Below are 23,304 nucleotides of genomic sequence, written 5' to 3'. Positions count from 1 at the left end.
CTTTGACATAGCCACCTAGAAGATCTCCCTATCACATTCTAATTTAGCATGAGTGATTTGTAGATGGATTGTGTCCAGTATGGTATGTGCTCCAGAGGGCAGGACCTGAACCAGTGAATTCAAATTACAAGAAAGGAGAGTCTGACTAAAAATTAGGAAGAACTCTCTTGATAATAAGAGCTGTTGAACAGTGGAATGGGCTGCCTTGGAAAGTAGTAGACTCTCCTTCATTGGAGGTTCTAGAAGAGAGGTTGAGTGTCAGGGATTCTTTAGCTATGATTCCTGCATTGCAGGGGGTTGGACTTGATGACCCTTGGGGTCCCTTCCAACTCTACAGTTCTGTGATTCTTCAATTCTTGTATGAAGCAATGGGGAGAAAATTCAGAATGTGGTGGTGGTTTTGCACCTCCACTGGTGCCACTGAAGAGTTGGTTCTGATGGCTCTGATAGCTTGGGGTTAGAAAGGGCTGATTCCAAGCTCCAAACTAGAAAGTTACAGCATTGTCAATAACCTAACCACACATTTGTGCGTGAATTTGTTGTGCATAATGACTGCTGTGTCTTATGCTTTCTCGGCTGACAATACTGATTGCTCTGGCCTAGCTGAAAATAAGGCAAAAACATAGAAAGCAACCAACATGTTCTGCTCATGTTCTAACATGCATTATTTGGCAAAGATCCTTTTAAATGTTACATGTTAAGGGTGACTACGGCAGCCTAGAGTGTATTGACACCCCTTACATTGCAGAGATACGTTCAACAAAAATTAAATCCATATTCAGCTATCAGCTTAATATTTGAGTTATTCTCAAACATTTAGTAGTTTCTGGCATCACTTCAGAAAGCTCCCTAAAAGTGAGGTTGAAATGTAAGACAATATTGTTGAGTCTAGGAGAGGGGAAGAAGTGCCTTGAGAGTGCCTGTTGGTTCGGTGACTCATGGAAGCCTTTTCCTTGTTAGCATTCAGTTTTTCTCCATGCATAAAAGACGCATTTTGGCTGTTCATAGAATTTGCTTTTTAGTGTGGCTTAATTTGGCAGTTGGATGCCCTCATACAGCACTTCCAATCCCAACAGACTCTGTGTTGTATAAGATAGAAACTGCACTGCTGGTAAGATGATTGCAGGATCAATGTGAGCTGTGACATCAGCATGCCAAGCTTTGGTCTGACAACATAGGGGTATTCCTTTTCCTGGGATCATTTTTGCATTAATTTTTAGGTATTGAATCATGGAGCACAGGCAAACAAACGCCCTGTTGTCAGCCTCTCAGGGTTCATGGCAGGGTGTCTCATGATCTAAACTTTTGCACTGTATTGCAACCTGTTGCATATAGAAATGTTGCAGTGAAGGCCAAAGGCAACACAAAATATTGTTCAGAGAAATAAAGGCAATTAGAAAAAGAAACAGTTGCTTGTGATCACTACTCATCATCCAGAGTTGGCAGTAGAAAAAATACAAGTATACACCAAGGGAACGAAAGTGTCTCTCAGACCACTTTCAGTTCTCTTAGTAGCTATTATGTGCTTCCATATTCCTCTATAAAAGTTATTGTTGATTTATTCTTATTATTGTTTTGCTTATTTATATCCCACCCTTACAGAAACTCAAGGCAGGTTACAGAGAAAATAGTAACAGCTAAAAAGGGAATCATAGAATCATATAATTGTAGAGTCAGAAGGGACCATGCAGGCCATCTAGTCCAGCCCCCTGTAGTGCAGGGGTCTTGTGCCCAATGTGGGGCTCGAGCCCACAATCCTGATATTAATAGTATCATGTTCTACCTAGTGAGCTATCCCCCAAAATTAAAAACAAATAAACATTAATATGCCAGACTTGCCCTGGAACTTGCTGCAGAGAACATAGTTCCTTCTGTGTCCCCACCCTGACTTTATGCTAGGTAAAGTTGCAAGCTATTCTGAAAGAAATATTTTGTTGAAATAACATTTGCCACAAAAAATAACCACAGCCAATTGTTTTTTTGCAAAACATTCATGTTTAGAACTTATTTAAGGCAAAGCATTCCTTTCACTGGATCATCTATAAGTTGTCAATGAAACATTTTATTTTATTTTTTAATGTGGAGGGGGTGGGATTAGTGCTTACCATAATATTATCCAGAATTTGGTTAGGATTTCCCATAAAGCTGTTAAATTGTAGAAGAACGATTATGGTAAATTCATGCAGATGCTCATGTTTGTAATTAGTATAAAGCTTCCTTGCTTCTTTCCACTTATTGTCATAGGAGTACATAGAAATTTAAGATGCAGTCTTATTTCTTTGGCAAAAGAAAAATAGAAGCTTTTACAGGAAGCTTGAGGATTTTGGAAATGTCAGGCTTTCAACATTCCATATTTCTTTTTTGTTACAGGAAGGTTTTTTTCCTTATTATGGAGCTCTGTTTCCACTTCTCAAATAATTTTAAGCATTATTTGGTGTTGAGAGAGAATTTTCTCTCATATCAATTTGGGGTAAGGCGTTGTCTTTCCTTATAGCATGTTTGCCTTATTTGCTTGAGCCATTTGGATTTGTTTTACCAAAGTATTCCTTGCCTGCAGGGTTTTTCATTCTCGCTCTGTGTTTGTGGCATACTGTAATGTGGTATGTGGTCTGGATGTGGATTAATATCTGGTAGAAGATCCTGCCTTAAAGTATGATTTGGGGCTTTGAGTTCCTTCCAGTCTCATGATTTCATGTTTTGGAGCTGAAACTGAACTGTAATCGTCATTGCCTTCCTGGCCTATGTGGTCTAGTGGTTATTCAGTCTGAAGGAAACTCTGTTCACGTGCCAAGAATTGCTGTTCTCCCAATGCCATTCTCCATGTCTTTTGACAGCCGTAAGTGTTGGGGGTAGGTGGTATTGTGAGGTGGCCTGATCCTAGAAAATTATATGTAATTGACCACATATGTTTAACGGCTGGATTCCATAGGGGAGGATTAGACACAACTCAGTAAGTTATGCCAAAAAGCCAAAGTAAGCTTGAATATATTAGACTCGTGGGGACTTCAAGCAACAAGGGTGAATTCAGGATTAATAAAGAACACCTGGGAGGTGGAAACTTATGGTAGAGATAAAATCAAACCAAGCAGACAAGCCCCAGCAGCACCCTTACATTAAACTAATTTCAGTTCTTTATTTGTTTAATTTTGTACTGATGTAGTCTTCCATGTTCGTTTGATCTGGTACTCCATTTGCCCAAGGTGAAGCACACCTTTGTAATTGTATAATTTGGGGTATAAAAAGGGCAATATTTCACACAGAATTTTAAAATATGCAAAGCCTTGTGGGAAGTCATTGTTGGTAACACAAAATTACTGATTTGTGCTCTCCAGAGTAGGAAACCTAAAATAAAAGCATACAGCCTATTTACTGGATGCATCTTCTGCTTGAGACTTTCCTAGACAATTATTTATTGCGTGAGGATTGCACCATACTCCACATTAAGGAATTTGGAGTTTAGGGATCCAATACTTACGTTCCTAAAACATAACCGACTAGTGCTACTTTAGTGTTCCCTATTAGCACTAAATGGTTTGCATTTACTTTTTTTTACATCTTTCAGATCCAGTAGCTTTTCAGCTAATCATACTAGAAACTTTGTGTCTCTTCTGACTTCCTGTTGATGGGATCAAGACTTGACTCTGCAATATGAATTTTGAAGGGAGTTACAGTTAGCAGTAGGAGAGCAAGGGAGTTTGTTGAAGAGGTGTAGGAAGGACTGCAGTCTTGCAAATACATCCATGTCATATCACCCTATTCCACTATCACTTTTTCATACTGTTAAAATGCCTGCAAGCTGGATCTGCAATGCTGGAGAATCTTGCTTCAGAAAGGTTCTGGACCAAGCTTTGTGTGACATTTGAGGATGGGGAAGAAGAGTTGCAGCATCTTTTTTGTAACAATTGCCTTCCTTGTTTGACCACAACTTCTGTCAGCCTACCTCTTCCTCAAGAATAGCCTTTGCTCACTTTGTGTTCTGCCTTGACCTGGACCAGTCAATGCCAAAGTCAAATTAACGACTTCTGCTAACAATTGAACTTTGTGTGAAGGGTCTTGTTGGAAGAGCTTTTTGAGAAGACAAAAATCCTTTGTTTGCAAAAAGAGAAATGTATATGTTGTATTAACTTTTCTCTCTCAAATCTCTCCCAAACAATTCCAATATAGCGTTAAAGGGAACAGAACTGATAACATTTTGGAAGCAGGCATAATACTTTTTTTAAAAAAACTACCCACCCGAAGATGGACAAATTTTGCTTGTGAGAATGCATTTGTAAAGCAACTTGTATCATTAATTAGATGGCAACTATTTGCCTTTTTATTATTAAGCATTTATTGCACTAGGTATAGTGCTTTAAAGCATCTGCTCAGTACTCCATTATGATAGCACAAAAATGCATTTACGTGAGTGTAATAAAATAACAGATGCTTCCTGATGACAACTTCCCAATTTGTTTAGGAAACAGTCAGTCCCAGATTCAGTTTTCTTATGCAGTGTGGCAGCCATGCAAGTGAAATTATCATGGAGAAGAAAATAAGTGGGGAAAATCAAGTGATTGTGTGCTGTTTTTCTAGAAAATATTAGTTCCTGTTGAATTAAATTAAGTTAAATCCTGTTTTGAAACAGTTGAATATGATAACTTTCTACTCACCATTCTGCAAGCAAATCTTTTGATAACAGACTTTAGTGCAAGTTATATTAATGCAACTAGCATAATGCAAAATGAATTGAGCAGTAATAGAACTATTTTTTTTTTGTACTGGATTGTTTCAGTTGCATTTATTAGAGTAGTTAATTGTTTGTTATGACACATCCATTTATTTGTACTATTTCAGTTTCAATATTTTAGACTGCCTTTCAGGGGTACCCTTTCAAAGGCAGCACACAATATTAAATACCATTTAAAAATAAACCATAAAATTATCAAAAATTAAGGTGACCTCCAGTTATGCTTACTTAGTTGCCTAGCATCAAGCAGTTGGTCCCTTACCTTTCCCGCCCCGACCTGGCCACAGTGATCCATGCGATGGTCATCTCCAGGCTTGACTACTGTAATTCGCTCTACGCGGGGCTGCCCTTGAAGCTGTCCTAGAAACTCCAGCGGGTGCAGAATGCTGCAGCGAGGCTCCTCACGGGGTCTCTGCCATGGGAGCATATTCACCCAGTGCTTTTCAAACTGCACTGGCTCCCGGTAGAGTACAGGGTCAGATTTAAGGTGCTGCTTTTGACCTTTAAAGCCCTCCACGGCCTAGGACCCTCGTACCTACGAGACCGCCTCTCCCAGTATGCCCCCACGGAGAGCCTCAAGGTCCATAAATAGCAACACCCTAGTGGTCCCGGGCCCTATGGAAGTTAGATTGGCTTCAACCAGAGCCAGGGCCTTTTCAACTCTGGCTCCGGCTTGGTGGAACTCTCTGCCTCATGAGACCAGGGCCCTGCAGGATCTGATTTCTTTCTGCAGGGCCTGTAAAACGGAGTTGTTCCGCCTGGCCTTTGGCTTGGAGCCAATTTGATTCCCTCCCTCTCTTTCTTTTTTCCTTTCCTTCTCCTCCTACGATGAGGCTATATTTTAATATTTTAATGTTTAAATATTTTAACGTTGTATTTTAATTTTGTTTTTAAGTTGTAATCATTCAACTAGTTTTTATTATTGCTTGTAAGCTGCTCTGAGCCCGGCCTTGGCTGGGGAGGGCGGGGTATAAATTATTATTATTATTATTATTATTATTATTATTATTATTAACACACTTCACTTGCACAACAGGGTTTTCCTTTCCTTTCCTTTCATTCCCAGTAACTCATCACAAGTCTCCAGAAACTGTGGAAGGAGAAGTTCCATTGTGCAAGTGGAAGTTGATTCACATGGTGGTGGATGTCACCCATATTCTAAAACACACTAGTGCATCTAAAAGAATGATGGGAGCAGCACTAAAACTATAACACCATAATAAACCAATGCACATATATAATAAAATGACTTTTTTTTTTAATCTGCAGCAGTAAATCCTAAGACTAAATATCAGTTAAAATCATTTCAGAATAAACTGCATGCTGAGGATAAAATTGCTTGTCTGCTTGTGGTGCATGTCTGTCTATGGCCCTATTTGGGCATTCTGCTTGTGTGTAAAATCAGTACCTAAAAAAGTGAGAACAGGAATAAATCTCCTAAGATCTGCCCTTCCTGTAGCCGCCCTCAAATCATGAAGGGCAAAAGTCTGAAGTGGAGAGCTGCTTCTGCTGAGGAGCCCTTCCCATGCTGTTTGGAATGCTCAACTTACTTACTGAATCCAACTTTGTCATCTCAGTGGACTTAAGTTAGTCAAGCCTATTGATTTCATTGGATCTGCCCTAAGGCTGACTTAGCTGAATTAAACACCATGAGTTGAATTCAACGATGCACTATTAACAATAAAAACAGGTTGCATTGTCTTTCAAAATTAAAATATTCCGCTGTGTCAGCATTGGTGAAGAGGACAGAGGGGGTTCCTCATAGGAATGTTTTGTAATTGTGGACTATCACTCCTGCTCCAAGTAGTCTGCACAGCAGGAGAGACTAAGAAGCAGAAACTAGCCGGTATTTATACCTGAAGGCATGGTGCGGGAGGGACTTGGTTTACCATAACCAGTTGGTCACTTTTATGTGCACCTGGCACAGCTGTGATGTGCCAGCATGGAAGGAAAAGGAAGGGCTATTTTAATTACCAAATAGGGCCTCTTTATACTTTGTGTTTAGGACATGAGGCAGAATCATGTCCAAAGAAATGTATCCTATGGTGTATTATACATTTCTTAGTGATGATAAAAAAAATTCATTGTTTCTTTGCTACTTAATGTTATTGCTAATCATTATAGCTAAAGCTAGGATAGTTTGTTTTAAAAGCACAATTTATTTTCCTTTGCACATAATACTAAACAGAATAATCTCTCAGATTTTGTGGTCTTTTCATTCACAGGGAGCGTCAAATACTGTAAAGGGTGTATTAAGGTGACTTAAAATGAACTTCAGTTAGAACATGGCTCAGCTTCAGAAAATGATGCTATCAACATTTACAGAGACCAAAGTTGACTTCCCCTTGGTAAATTCTTTTCATCCACCCTATTGGAAGTACAGAGAAAAATATTACACATGAGTACTCAAGCCTTTATGTCATGCATCCTGTTACTACTGTTTACCAAATAAAAAGGGATTAGAGCTGGCCTTAAGAAGGATTCAGAAGTCCTTGTATGTTTATAGATCACAGATATAGCAAGTAATCATATTTCTAGAAACAAGGCAGGCAAAAATGAGAACTCTGAATATCTAGTAAAAACCATGTATGTTTTCTCTATAAAAAGGCAGGTTTTCATCTTTTTAAAAATTGCTTCAGCATCTTTCTAGAAAATACTGCTGTTCTGTTTTTCCAATAATTATCTTGACTATTTTAAATCATATACTGGTTTTATTTTCTGAATAAGGTCAGGCTGTTGACTACTACTAAGTTGGAACATAATGTTAAGTGTTTAGTCAAGTTTAACACAAGTCTACCATCTTTAACATGATTTGTTCTGGCATTTTCCTAATGTAGGAGGAAGAATTAAAGTTCATTAACAACCTGAGAGGCATATGATACCGCCAACTGTGTTCTTAGGGAAGCTGTTTTTTCAGCCATTCAGCCATTCAGTACTTCACCCAGAAAAATCAGTATAGTGAATTTTGTACTCACAGCTGGTTGTCACCAAGTGCACCTACAAATTCTATGGCAGTATAAGGCATGAGTTTGGAAGCATGCCATTACTCAGCTTGTGCGCACATATGCACGTTTTTCTGGCAGGCGTGCTGCCTTTATACTGTGAATGCATCAGTTGTGTTATCTTGACAAATATGTTCCAGTATTCCTTTTAGTTCACTCCATGAAGCATGTTTTTTAAAAAGAAAAAAGAGAAGTTAATGGCCTCATTTCAAAGCCTTTGAACACCAGTACTTGCCAGTAAATTAATTTGTTAATTGTGATCTTTTGGGAGGGTTTAATAAATACCTCTGCATTAGGCTCCACCTCCCTTGTAGCTTAGATATTTTCAACATATCATTATTTACTCCTACTTCAGTAATGGTCTCCTTTTAGTCAGTTTAAGAGCTCTGTTTTCAATAACATGGTTGCAAAGGTTTATAAACTACCAAAAAATAAATAAAAAATCAGTTGTGCAATATAGTAGCAAGAACAGAATTGGAGGGATTGTGTGGATTTTTCTTCTCTTCAAAAATTGCACCAAGCTGTTTATTTTATATATGAACGATCATAGCAGTGCTCAAACGTTTTCTGTGAAATATGCTAATATTTGGAATTTTTAGTATCTTTTCAGCTTTAAGTGAAAATATCATACCTTGAGCACAATATTGTGTTATTTATAAATAAAGCATTTTTTAAAAAAGTTATTACCCCAGCTGTCAGGGAACTGCCATTGGAGCCAGAGGCGGAGGGAAGGCTCCAGAGCGATGCCAGAGAGGGTCCCAGCAGGGAGAGAGGCACCCCATCTGCTGGGGAAGGAAATCAGCGTAACACCAGGGGTGAAGGGGGGCAGATGGGGGAATCGGAGAGAAGGCTCCAGGACTCTTCACCGGAGACCAGTGGGGAGCGCACGGGTCCTCCGCTGCCCACACCCTCCCTGCGCAGAAGACTTCCGTGCAGGGAGAGTAGGAGGAGACTTTGCGTCAAAGAACTTCTTTGCTGGAAGAAGTTTAAGAAACGCCCACTGACGGATTCTGCCAGCGACTGAGACAGCCACGAGTGCAAGGCTGTCCAGAGAGAAAGGGTTCAACCAGGCAACCTAGCCAGGAGTGGCGGCAACTTACGCATGAGCAACCCCCTTAGAACCATTACACCAACACACCAATACTCCCCCCAGATTGTGAATTAAACAACCCACGTTTATTTATTTTTGGGATGGGGGGTGTTAAATTTCATTTTCTTTCAGTTGTGTTGCTTTTCTTTATTTTTGTATAACATTGAAGTATATGTTCTTTAATAATAATTTTTTTTTAAATAAAAAAAGCATCAAGCCTACTGTCTCTTTCAATCTTGACACTGGCATTTGTTCCACATAAATTGAATTATATAGGAAATTATCTGAGGTTAGTTTACTTTTCAAATTGACTGGAAGATTGTCAGCAGTAACGGTAACATTTCACAGAACTAAATTGGTATGTTGACAAAATGGGTGGAATGTATCCATGCAGAATATAGACAGTGGTAAAGCTGTTTGATAATAACTTGTCCATCTACCCAGCCTAATTCACCATGCCACCGCAAAGTTGCTTAAATCAGGTTTAGCAGCAAAACATGGTGCATGCTGGAAGTGTCATAAAAATCGTACAATTGCTTCAACATGTGTTGATTTCTGTGTGGGTTTGCCTGTGTGAATTGACCCAGGCTAGGTTTATATAACAGTTCCCTCGGCTGGTGCATTTGCACTGCACTGACCTTACCACCACCTCTTCGTCTCCATCCCAGTATGCAGCAGCAGCATAGGCAACTGGGGAGGTTAGTGCTGGAACCCTCCCTGCCATCTGCAAATGCCTACAGTAAAGTATATCGATTATCCTTTCTTGGGTTGGAAAGAACATTAGAGGTGAAACAGACATAAGAGGGATTGGTATAGCATCATGGCTAAGAGACTGAACTTTGAATTAGGAAGTCCCATGTTTAAATCTCGGCTCTGGTATGAGCTCACTAGTCAGTCTTAGGCAAGCCATTCAGTCCTGTCTGCATTCTGGGAGATAATAATAATGAATTTCTCCTACAAGTTTGTTGTAAGGGGTACAATTAGATAATGCACATGAAGCACTTTGGATGCCTGAATGTGTTTAATAAATGCAAATTATTAATTTGGAAGTGACCTGCTCAATTCATACATGCCCTTTCCATAGTTGAGTTCTGAAGGGCGGAGTAAATTTTACAAGTTTTCCCTAGGAACTTGCCTATGATATCATTAAGAAACCTTTCTCTCATTAAAAAATATCCTATTTTAATTAATAAGTCAACAAGTAGAGAGATAAAGATACATGTGGAAGTTTTAAAAATAAAACAAAAAGGAAGGCAGCCTGAAGAATGTGAAGTGATTACTAAAATTATAATCTTATGATAAGGCAGGTGACAGCATGGTGATAGCATTTATGATTATTTAAGGTATTTATTCATTCCCATTCTCTCTGGTTATGTCCACTGTTAATGTTTGTTTCAGGAATGTCTAGATGACTCTCAAGTGGCTGGAAACTCTGCAGCATCTGAGGTGATTCGCTATGAATATCATGTTTTGTACTCCTGCAGCTATCAAGCTCCTGTACTTTATTTCAGGGCATGTTTTTTAGGTAAGATGTCCTCTTCATGAAACAATTATTAAAAAGAAAAATGTGCACATGGAGTATTTATGAGACATAGAAATTGTATTGGATTAGCAGGAAAATAAAAGGATTAAAAAATGTTAGCGTATGGTGGTTGCTGTTGTATATATTTCAGATTCTGTAAATATCAGTATCCTGGGGCAGATGATATCATCTCAGCCTGAATAAGTTTGATCTTAAGAGTCCTGGCAGCAAGCCTATGGTTAACTAAACCTGCTGGCAATTTCTTTACAAAAAAGAAAAGAAAAATCTACTGTGTCAGACTCAGAAATGGGGCCAACTTCTGAAAAGATGCCCTTGAATAAGTACTTATCCAGAATTTTCATTTTAAATTAATAATGTATTCTGGCTGAGAATGATTAAATAGAGAACACCCCTTACTTTATCATGTTTCAACAATTACAATAATAATTTTAAAGCTCTTTGTGCCAAAAGTTAGCTTTATGTATTTTCATTGGCATACATTGCTTTTGGTATTTTCTTTTCAATCTTTGTTGCAACCAATGTTCCACTGCTGCTTCCCTTACTTTGTCAGGAAGGTGGAACACTGCCTCCTCCAAGGCCACTGTTAGTAATGCTTACTTAATTAGCAGGCATAGAGTGATCATATTTGTAGCAGTGTCTATATGCTACTCTGCTCTGCCCAAGGAGTCTGTACCTGAGGTCAGGGAGTTGGAATCCTGAGGTCATTTTCTAAACTTAGTCTCCTGCATAGCAGTATCAGTAGCTTTTGTGTTTGGAATGATCTGTTAGCTTTATCTAGATGAACACATCTGAATGTTGCTAGTGATATCTTTTTCTTTTTAATTAAAAAGTAGCTTAAGCTGCTTTGAATGTGTTTGGTAGATTTAATCACTCGCTGCCTTATATTGTTTAATGGCTTTTAATTTTGCCATGTTAGCATTTTAACCAGCTCTTTGGATGTAAAATGGAAGAACAAATTCTCTGACTCCTCTGGTAAAAGGGATTTTAATCTGAGGTTCATTTTCACGCAAATGACAATTCAGGGTATATTTTCAAGTTAGGATGTAGGGAATTGGGGACATATATCAGGCTCCATTCCTAGTAATAGTTCCCTAATTCACACATACCACAGTGCAATTATATACGTGCTTGTGGTTATTGCAAACATTTAACGAAGTAGCAATACACTGTTGTTTAACTTGTCTGCAAATGGCAGGATAAAGAAAATCTTGCTGCCCAAGTCACTTAGTGTTTTCAAAATATACAGTAGGCACATTAATTTATTTGTAGTGTGATAAAATGACATCATATTTGTCTTAGATGGAACAATAGCATATACCTCTTAGAAGCAAGTGGGGAGTTTGGGAATGGTGATGCTGCAGGTAAAGGAAGTAGGGCAGTTCTCCCCCCACCTTTTTTTTTTTTTACAGTACTGTATTTTCACATAATTAGTATTCACTATAAGCAGTTAATCACCAGAGAAGAGCTCCCAGAGACAAAACAAGTTGTTTAGCTTGTCAGCATCAGGGAATCGGAGGTGTTGAAACATGACTCCTTATAGCTGGAAGTGGATATTACAGAAGCTGATGGATGATCTAATGCACAATCTTTGTATTGTGTGCCAACAGCTCCCCTTGCAGTACAGAGTTTTAATTGTTCCTGCAAGTATAATTATACATTTTAGCACTCTTCTTGGGAGTTTTTCACAATAGAAAATAATGACTTTTGGAGGATTTCTACAATAAACTAGGGCCTCCTTATATCTTTTTAGCAGCCCCCTTCTGACCTAAATAGTGTAGCATATCTCTTAACAGATCTTTCCAACCGATCTTAGGTGTCCTTTATATATAGCAACAGTGGTGTTGGAGCTGCTTTACCATGGGCAAAAATTCCGCCTTGAGCACCATGAAATATACTCAGAGTCGCAAAGTGATTTCATGCTCTTCATTCAGCTCATAGTGGTGAGGAGGAATGAATGAATGTCCCCTCAAAGTATCTGCTTTATATACATTATTTACACAATGGGCTGCACATGATTGGCTAATTCTGGAATTCTACTGTAAGCCAATCAGGTTGTGGATTCACTTATATCTGGAGCATGATTGGGTGGTTCCTGCCAGCCAATCATACTGCTGCATTGTTCTAGGACCAATCAGACTGCTGCATTCTGAATCCTATTGTTCTAGGACCAATCAGACTGCTGCAATTTGGATCCTATTGTTCTAGGACCAATCAGACTGCTGCAGTTTGGATCCTATTCAACTATTCATAACACACCATTAGGTGGGACACAAATACACACACATGCCACACACACACATACGTCACATCACATATCAGCAGAGTGAGTTGTGCAGATCGTTTCCTTGAAGACACTGCCTGACTGGGATCAGAGTCAACCATTATTTGTTACAATTTTGCAAGGCACTTTAGGGATAGATTTGGACAGAACTGGACACCACGATTAGAGCAAGTCCTACAGAGGCACCCAAAACACTGACTGTTCTATCTGTAAATCAGTTTTGATTATTGCACTACTTAAAAGGACCTCCCTGGATCCAAAAATATTCAAAAATATCACTGAGTGGCAAATATCCCATTTGGGGGCAATTTAGTTAAGAGGGAGATGCTTGTCCAGCTTCAGACATGCTTGGAGGAAACTGATTAACTAGACCCATTTCAGTTCAAACTCTGACCCAGTCACGATACTGAAATTCTGTTGGTTGCCCTGATTGATTATATTTGCTAGGAGAGAGATGGAGTGTGACCCTGCTTGTTCTCTTTAACCTGTTGGTGACTTCAGTACTGTTGACCACAGTATCCTTCTGGAACAGCTCTGAGAAGTGGTGGTTAGAGGTACCAAGTTATGATGGTTCCACTAGCACCTTTGAGGCCATTCCCAGAAAGTAGTTATGAAGGGCTCTTGTTCAGTGCCGCTGAAGTCCTCTGCTGTCCCACAGAGTTCCATGTTGCCCCCCCCCCCATTTAGTATCTGTTTGAAGCTTCTGGGAGCTGTCATCGGGAAATTGGGAATGAGCTGTCGCCAATATGCAGATGACACCCAGATTTCTCTTTCTGTTCCACCTGCATCAGGAAATATTATTTACTTGCACCCCGATCCTATGTATGCTGGTGTGTCAGACTTGAGTCATTAGTATAAAATGGTGGTGTGTGACATTGCAAAAGCCAGGTTTAGGATTGTGTTGTTAGTGTATAAGTGTATAGTGTATATTAAAACTCACACACAAACACACACACACACACACACACACACACACACACACACATTTTGGAGCATTTTCAAAACATATACAGTGGTACCTCAGGTTAAGTACTTAATTCATTCCGGAGGTCCGTACTTAACCTGAAACTGTTCTTAACCTGAAGCACCACTTTAGCTAATGGGGCCTCCTGCTGTTGCCGCTGCGCCGCGGGAGCATGATTTCTGTTCTCATCCTGAAGCAAAGTTCTTAACCTGAAGCACTATTTCTGGGTTAGCGGAGTCTGTAACCTGAAGCGTATGTAACCTGAAGCGTATGTAATCTGAGGTACCACTGTACTTCAATCATTAATGTTAAAAAATAAATAAAACCAACAGAAAACATAATATTTAAAATTTTAAACGTTTTGGAATGTGTCTGTGCTAGAGAGAAAGCAATACGTTATTTTTCTCTTGGTTGTATTTTTACCACTTCCATACATAATGCTGCTTCTGGTTGCATGATTCATGTTGCATCATCTGTATGGTTGTGATTTTCTGGCAGCAGTGTCCTATGAGCAATTTCTGGTGAAGTGTATCAGCTTAGCTGCTGACAACAGATAAATTAGAAATGTGATACTGGTAGTGTATCAAGAGGCAATCCTAGTTTTAACAAGGAAGCATGTTTAGCAGGGCGACATGCATAGCATTTCATCCTAAGTTCATTTGGCATAAGATGAGCTTTCTGTGCAGACTTCCCTGCACCTGTCCATTTTTGTGACTCTTCAGCTCATGTATATGCACCAAAATAGAAGTGTATGTAAACATCACATCTAAATTTCCAACATAGAAAACATAGCACCTGAGGATTCATAATCTTCAAAACTATTGTTGCTGGAACATTTGCCTCTGTATGACAACTGAGGAAGAGTAATAGACAGTGAGAATATTATTTTATAACAACTTCAGTAAGTGCAATCACATCTCTGTGAAATGCTAAGTGATAAAGCTTTGATCTCTGAAAGAGGCAAAACTCACCCCAAATTCACACTATTCTTTATAAATTAAAAACCTAAATGAAGCTTAATTCTTAGTGAGAATTCAGAAGCCTGAAATTTTCCCTTTTATATTTATAGATAAAATGATTTTTTTTCTTTTTACAATTTATTTGTATCATGGTAGTGTTGCTGGTGTGACCCATTTTAGGTCCAACACAGCAATCCAGGTGTGGGTCTCAGCCTACTAGAGTAAGACCTTCTGATCTAGATATTATTATGGGATTAGAGGAAACAACATAAAGTGCAATTTGTGGTTTCTGAGGACCAACAAATTGAATTTAAGACATGGTCAGGTATGTATATTACAGCATAGATTATTTTATGTATTTATGTGTGGTTATATCTATAAGGTTTTTCTATTACTCTCTTTACGGTGATTAAACAGTGAACATTTGAAAGAATAGCAATTCAAATATGAAATTTAAATTATGTGTTGACAAATTAATATAGTAATAAGAGATTGTCATACTTATCTAAGCAAAAAATCCTTACATAACATCCAGAAGCAGCAGACATATGGAGGAGGGGAATTCCACAGCAGGAATCTGCTTGCTCTTTGTGTGCTCTCCAGTACTAAAAACCACACAAAGGAGATCACCAGGAACCTTTTTAATTGCATTTCCTCTATGTGTGGTAACTTAGGGCATGCTCCAGCTGCCTCATTAGTAGTTGTGGCTTGTGTATCATTTTATCACATAATGCAATAAAATCCTATTTCCCTACATAGATATTGTTGACTTTGCTTGCTCACCATTTTATTTTCCTACACTGAAGTTACCACTGGTAAGATGTCAACAGAGAAGTTTGTCTTCCATTTTGAGTGTGCTCAACAAAAATAAGATAAAACTGAATCTGATGGCAACAGGATTTTGGATTGTATCTAAACATGACATTCAAATGTTAATTGGACGAATAAATCTTGTTTATTTCACGGACATGAAAATGTCAGTGGAATAAAACTATTTATCACAGGATAATGGCCTCCTGACACCTGATAAATGCCAATATAATGATACTTATTGAAAAAGCATCAAAATAGTCTCTCATTTGTCAAAAACAAATACTTGGGCAAAGATCATACGTTTCTTTTCAATACAGTAACTTCATTCTGTTATAAAACCTCAGCAGCTATCCAGGATACAAGCGTAAGCACCAATCAATACTGCATGGTGAGGACTCTGAAGAGGGCAGTTATTCTGCTACGTGGACATGACAGCTACAAAACACTCAGCAGGGTTGGGCCATGTTCCATCACACACACACACACACACACACACACACACACCCAGCCACATACACAAACATCCCAGATGTTGTTGTGGCATCTTTTAAAGGAAATAGAATTTTCTCTGTGTTTTCTGTTTCTGCTTTTGAATTATCTGCATTTCATGTGTGTATGTGGAGATACATATATTACAATTATTATTTTTTTCCAGATGGAAGACCTTTAACTCTGGATGAAATATGGAAAGGTGTACATGAATGCTACAGGGAGCAGCTCTGGCAGGGCCCCTGGGATACCATTACACAACAGGTTAGAGGCTTCTTCCACCTATTACTTCATTACAGCATGGAATTAATTTAGTTGAATAATGGATACCAGTATCCCAAATTACACCTTTATTAGTCCAGAAAAAGGGATCTACCCTAAAAAGCCCATTTGCTAAATGTGAGAGATATTAATAGCAATAAAATATGAAATAATTATACAGTCTTTTATTACATGGGTTTTAAGCACAACTAGCTATAGATGATTCCTATTTTTTTGTTACTACTGAAAATCTTTCTACAGACCAGATGGAGGTGAAGTTCTGAAATAGATAATTCACCTCTTTCTATGAGCCAATGTAAGTGGAACAATTCCCAGTTCCATTTTGAATAAAAATAGTCGTTCAGGAGAAGCATTTCTAATGCTATATTTAAAGGGACAAGAAATGTGTGTCACAGGCTCACTCTGGACCTGCCCTTCTATATAATAGAAATGCGGATTAATTTCTGTTGTAGTTGACAAGCACCTACAACTGTGTTGCTGTAAATAGAACTTTTCAGCTAACTGAAAAAGAAGGGGAAACAAATTCTGGCTGAGGCCATTGCTTTGGTATGATAAGCATGTATTAATCCAGCCTTACTTGGTTCTATTAGAACAGTGGTTTTCAACCAGTGTGCTGTGGCACCCTAGGGTGCCTTGAATGGTGGTCATAAGTGCCGCAGGCAACACTGGCCTCTGTCCCTCCTTCTTTCCCTCCCTCCTCTGATGTCCTCTGATGTCTCTGCCTCTCAAAGCTTTGCACAGCTGGTTGTTACCTCAGCCCTGGCTACAAGCTCCACAGGCGAATGGTGCCTCTGGGGCTGGCCAGGGGGTGCTGGTTGTCAGGAGCTGAGGAGCCTCGGAGTAAGCAAGCAAGAGAGTCCAGCCAGCTAGTCCACCAGCCCTTGCTCTTGGGAATGGATGGACAAATGGGAGGCTAGGCACTGGCCACTGGCCTTTTTTGTGCTAGCTGTGTGAAATGTCTGCCTGGTATCTAAGTGTCCGAAAGGGAAGCCTTTCCACAGTGGTGCCCACTGCTGCCTCCCAAGGTGAGTAAGATGGTGGCCTCATGTTCACCTTTGGCCAGTCTCTATTGGGCCACTAAGACTGGGGGCATCCTCCCAGGTCCCTGTTGGACTGTGTGAGGAGGCACTTCTCTTTGGAGTGTGTGGGGAGGGCAGCTCAGAGACCAAGGGTGGCAGCAGTGGCTGCCCAGAGGACTCCCAAGGACGGGAGAGGAGAGGAGGCTGAGGGAACACTCCACAAGGGAGGGTGTTCAAAAAAGGGTGAGAGCTGCCAGCTCTGCAGGCAAGGGGTGACATAACTGGGTTCCTGAGCCCCACAGGGGCACTGCAGAAAGAATGTAGTTGGTCAAGGGAGCCGTGGACTCAGAAAGGTTGAAAACCTCTGTATTAGAAGGTAACCGTTATCAAAAATACAGAATTTTCCTTTGTTTAAGTTCTGTAAAATTAAGATGCAGTTATTCTAAGATATATATGTATTTTGCAAAACTTGGAAACTGGGGCATTTTCAGACTGTCACTGTTTTGTGAATGGGATTCAGTTATATAGCAGCACATTCAAGTTGCGCAGTTGGTGAATTTTGCACGCTTGCACAACTAATTCCCCCCCCCCCGGCCCAAACTTGGATCTTTTTTTCTTCAGTAAGGAAAATGATGGGGCAATACACTGTAAAGTGTGGATAATTACTCAACACAATGTCAACACAATGTCATATAACCTCCCCAGAAACAAAAATCAGTTCAACAGACAGTTGACATCAAAGAACATCCCTGCACATTTGTGCAAACAAATCAGGATAAATGTTCAGTTAGCAAGTCATCTGGAAGCAACCATAGACATATTTAAAGGACTTTGTTGGAAAGATTGGAGACATTGATTCAAGCGTAGGGTAAAAGATATAATCTTTAATGCGCCTCCTTCTCACCCCCCCTTCCTCTCATTTGCCTCTGAAAAGCCTGTCTTGGAAGGGAGACTACAGCAGGCTTTACCACAAGTAGTGGAGGAGAAATTCTCCTTGCTGAGTTTAATCACATCCTGTCAAAAGTGCTTGTATGCTAAAATCTGGTGCTTTTAACTCTTGCCTATTCTTTGACTTGGAAAACTTCCCCTTGAACTTTGTGTAGGGGGTGGTTGTATTTTCTCAGTGTGGAGAAAATACTTCTCTCTGATTGGTGGAAATTGATGGTGCTGCCATAGGCATTGGGGAAGTTTCTGGAAGTGCTACAATGGTTTGGTATTCTCCCATTGCTTTCTTTGCTTGATGCCTGATAGTGCACAGATAAGCTTGGTTGAGGTTATTCCAGCTTGCGCTAGCTGGTGTGGTGGCACAATTGAATTGCCACTATTAAGAAGCATGGGGAGAAGAGACAGAGTTCATAGGGAATTTATAAGATGGGTAACCTCAAAATGAATATTACCTTGAGGGTGGGGATATGGAAGATGCAGAACTGAAGACATGTTGAATAAAATTAAAACAGTTGATTTGAGGAAGGCATCTCTTAATTATGTCAAGTGTTCACCGTGATATAGGCAGTAACCAATTTGACACATGTCTAGCATTGTAATGTGTTGTCAAAATGGATCAGCGCAGTTTTGAGGAGAGAGAGGCACCATGAGGTATCTATATTTATGAGCTGAAATCGCCAATTTGCTCTACACAGATTCAGAAACTATTCAGATAATAAAAAACTTAGATGTAAATTGAAACTAATTCTAGATAATCCAGCCTTTGTAAAAGAGATTTCTGTGGTTAAAATTTACAATAATGTAACAAATAATAATGCAATAAAAATACAAAATATGTCTGCTTTCATTTGGCAACTAGAAAACCTATTTGATTTCTTTTTCATTCACTTTCACATAAATAGATACAGAATAAATGCCCCTGTACCCCTGGCTTCTACACCTAAGAATAGTTGTAATAAACTTTTCCTTGAGTAAATAGAATTCTGAGCAAATGAGCTCATACTCACTAAGGCTTAATCAATAATGGGATATATAATTGAATACACAAAGCTAGTGGTTGAGTAAGCTAATGAGAATGAACAGCTTGAGCCTTTAAATCATCAAGTTGCCAAGAAAAAAAATAGAATCATAGAACCATTTCACATCTTTGACAAGACTATTGAATTCCTTCAGTGTGATCATCCTTATATGTGCCCTCAGTTGCATAGAAATAATATAGTATGTGAATCAGACACACAACCTGGTTATATAAGATAGGTACAAATGGAATTGTATTGTGTAATAGTTAATTATCATAGGTTTATAATATACCGTACCTTCCTTCCCCCCCCCACATTTTCACTTTTTATTTTTATTCTATATTGTTTGTTTTAAGTGTTGTTTTAAAAACTGAAATAAAAAGAAAAGAAATACATACACAACCTGGATGATAGTCCAGGCTAATACTTGGAAATATACACCCCTAACTTCATGGGTACATTCTGAAAAGTAAGGGTGTTTAGGATTATAGCCCAAGTTTAAGGACTGTGATTATGTGATCTTGGTAGCCTTCTTTTGAGCCTCTAAGAACATGAATTTCTGAAGTCCTGTATATATTCTTCTAATTCATACCAGGGTGCTCTCAGGTGGTCACAGGTATAAGCAACCTATAAGGTAGCATTTTAGTGAGAATTTGGTGGTGGCATCAAATGCTTGTTCTAGATGGAAGTATAGGTAGTCCGTCTGTCTAAGGAAGTGGTGTGTTCTAATGTTCCAATGTTAGATAGGGTTATATTTCCCTTAAGGAATGGGTTTGCATTTGAGGGATCCATTTCTATCACTTTGAGTCCTTTTGTGTGGTGTATACTTCACTAGCTTAGGCAAGTATACCAGATGAGTATGTATAATTATTTCACCCCAGAAACTCCCAATTTTCTTGTATGTATGTCATGCATGGTTTATGATGCTGGCTTGTTTTAAATCAACCATTAAGATTCAACATAGTTCATTCTCATTTGAAAGTAACTAGAATCACCAATACCCCTAAGTTTATGATAGCCTCTACTTGTATGAACAATATGTATAATAATTGTTAGAATTAGCTTTTAAAGCACCTTATGATCCTTAAAATTGATTGTACAAAAGGATTATGCCTAACAAGTGATTTTTCTAAATGATTTAACAGATCTGTTGAGTGTATATAATTCCAAGCAGAATCACTTTTTATATTGCCTGATCTAGTTAAGCTGAAGTACATGGACTCAAATGTGATTTAGTCCATAATGTGTAGGTTTCAGTGGCATACATCCAAATACTTTGGCTGAAAGTGTTTTGCATTATGCATTGCAAATAGCATAATAATTGAAGTAGCAATGGAAAAGAAAAAATAGATACACAGTTTATATATGATGGTGTTTAGACTTCTGTTGGATGGTTCTACTGGTAAGCTGTGTTAAAGGGATTTATAGAACCCTTTTTCTGTTCTCTAATTCTTTGATTGTAACTCCCTCCCTGTGCAGTAGCTGCAATCCTTAAATGGAACATGAGGAATCAACTGGATCAGGAATGATCAGTGATGAACCGAGACTGCAAGACTGAGCCTTGTGCCCCTTAAACTGGGGCTGTTAGTGGAACCATTTAACAGAAAAGACCATAGCTTAATTTTAAGAGGAATTTGCAGAATATGTGTAGTATTTCCATACACATACCGAGAGAAAAAGTTAGGTCATAGAATCATAGAATTGTAGAATTGGAAAGGGATCCCAAGGGTCATCTAGTCCAATCCCCTGCAATGCAGGAATCTCAACTAAAGAATCCATGGCAGATGGATCCAACGTCTACTTAAAAGCATCCAATGAAGGAGAGTTCACCACCTCCTGAGGGAGTCCGTTCCAGTGTCAAACAGGTCTTGCTGTTAGAAAGATTTTTAGTCAGAATCTCCTTTCTTGTAACTTCAAGCTATTGGTACAGGTCCTATCCTCCACAGCACGAGAAAGAAAATTTGTTCCATCATCCATGTGACAGCACTTTAGATATTTGAAGTTGGCTGCGTCTGGCTGTTGGTGTTTTGAGCCCACCCAGGGATGGCTGTGGACAGGATTCCTGCATTGCAGGGGGCTGAACCTGAGGGTCCCTGTCAACTCTATGATTCTTTGATTCTGTCTCCTCTCAGTCCCCACTTTTCCAGGCTAAATATACCCAATTCCCTCAACCATTCCTCATAAGGCGTGGCTTCCAGACTGTTTATCATCTTGGTCCCTCTCCTTTGCACACATTCCAGCTTGTCAGTATCCTTCTTAAATTGTGGTAGAACTGGACACAGTATTCTAGTATGGTTTGCTTTAGACATTTATTTTGTAGCCAAGAGGGCAACAGCATTATTACACAGAAAAGGCTTGTTTACATTAGAGGTGCTTGAGGATTTCATTTGGCCAACATTTTTTTAGTGAACTAGCTTGATTCACATCACATCTAATATGTACAGTTTTACTTGTACTTTTTGTACTTCTCTGTGTCACACTACTTACCTCAAAAAAGTACCAAAATGTGTACAAAATAAATAGGTTGATAAATAGGTTCAAAATGTCAATTTTCATGCAATTATTTTAAAAAACCACAGATAGAGAAACAGGACAAAATGGATGTATGAATGAACATGTGTGAAACTGATATGGATCATAAATTAATTAATTAATTGATCAATCAATTCCTAATTCATATGCTTACCAGACTTGCTGACTCTAGCCCAGCTTTTCTCAACCTTGGGTCCCCAGATGTTGTTGAACTACAACTCCCATCACCCCTAGCTAGCAAGGCCAGAGCTCAGGGATGATGGGAGTTGTAGTCCAACAACATCTGGGGACCCACAGGTTGAGAACCACTGCTCTAGCCCTTTGTGTAATTTATTTAGTAAAATGTGTGACACTAGATTAGTGGCCCTGTTCATGTATATCCTTGATGAAAGTGTTTATACATAAGTAAATAAATTGGCCTAGTTCAGAAAGGTTTTAGTGATAATTCACATTGGGAAAAGGGCAATGTGATTTCATGTGTGCCAGGAGCTTAAAATTCCTGGCATCTCCAGGATTTCTGCCATCAGGGTTGCAAAAGTCCTCTTCCTCAGAACCACATCATTGTAGGCTTAGTTCCCTCGCTACGAACTCTGAAGATATTTCAGTGCTGTGTCATGTATTTCATGTGAACAGGTACTATCTTGTCCACACCTCTGCAATATCAGCATCAAGTTGCACTATTTTTACATTAATCCAGCTGTTATTCTTTTCATTGTGTGGTTAAGAACCCAAAAGACATATTCTTTATAGTACAGCAGTAATTCTGTCCATTGCATCACTTAATTTATGGCAGTGTTAACACAAAAATCAATAAACATTATTTCTAAAATGACCAAGTATGTTAATGGTGTGATATTTTTTCCTTAAAGGAAAGAGATTCTTAACTGTTTCTGGAGGGCTTTGATGTAGTGGTGCTGAGGCACAGCAAAGTGACATTGTTGTAGGGAAGTTTTATATCTTAATACTTGACTCATGTGTGGGCAGCTATTCTTAGACATATTCGAGAATTCTGTTAAACAGAAGAGGTTGCATTCAGTATAGTTTAACAGAAGGCTGCTAATTTTTTCCCCTGTGAAATTTCTTTGAGCTATATCAACAGTTGCTACAGAACACTGGCTAGAACGTCTGGAAAAGCTTTTGTAGTATCAATAGAGAAGATCATAAGTGCCATTATTGCTGGACATGTTTTGCCCTCAAAGTTCTTGTTTCAATCATAAGGCAGTCCTGCCGACATAGAGTTTGGAAGTATTCAGATCTAGAGATGGTCATTGGCACCAGAAATCTAAAGTCACACCATTTTGCTCTTTTGATGGAAGTTCCAGTCAACTACTGCTTCGGGGGATAAACACAGCTACTTGTTCCCCCCACTTTATATGACCACAGAATTTTCTGTGGTGTGCGTTGAGTGTTTGAATTTGTGTGGAGACTTGGAATAAGAGTCTGAGTAACAGCCCTTTCCTGGGTATCTGCCTTCCACCTTTTTTTTAAAGATGAATGGAAGAGGAACACAATCCTCAGGTGCAGACAATCTTAATGCAACTCTTCTTTTTAAATGGGTAGGGTTTTTATATGTGCAGTGACATACCATGCTGGTGAATATTTTGCTGCTCAATACACTTTTGCTATTACCTTTTCAATTG

At 39.0% G+C, this 23,304-nt stretch overlaps 1 protein-coding gene across 1 annotated transcript in view; it reads left to right on the top strand.

Annotated features, from left to right (window-relative positions):
• Nucleotides 1–23,304, top strand: part of ATG10 (autophagy related 10) — a gene marked incomplete at its 3' end in the record, with an annotated part of 92,757 nt that overhangs the window by 55,404 nt on the left and 14,049 nt on the right. Inside the window, exons 4-5 of the mRNA XM_081880673.1 lie at nucleotides 10,217–10,343; nucleotides 16,034–16,131. Of these exons, the coding sequence (XP_081736799.1) occupies nucleotides 10,217–10,343; nucleotides 16,034–16,131 (225 nt within the window). The remainder of the gene's footprint in view (nucleotides 1–10,216; nucleotides 10,344–16,033; nucleotides 16,132–23,304) is intronic.

Source organism: Podarcis erhardii (assembly GCF_964252035.2).
Source record: "Podarcis erhardii genome assembly, chromosome: 11".
Lineage (NCBI taxonomy): Eukaryota > Metazoa > Chordata > Lepidosauria > Squamata > Lacertidae > Podarcis > Podarcis erhardii.
This window is presented reverse-complemented; position numbering and strand designations above follow the sequence as displayed.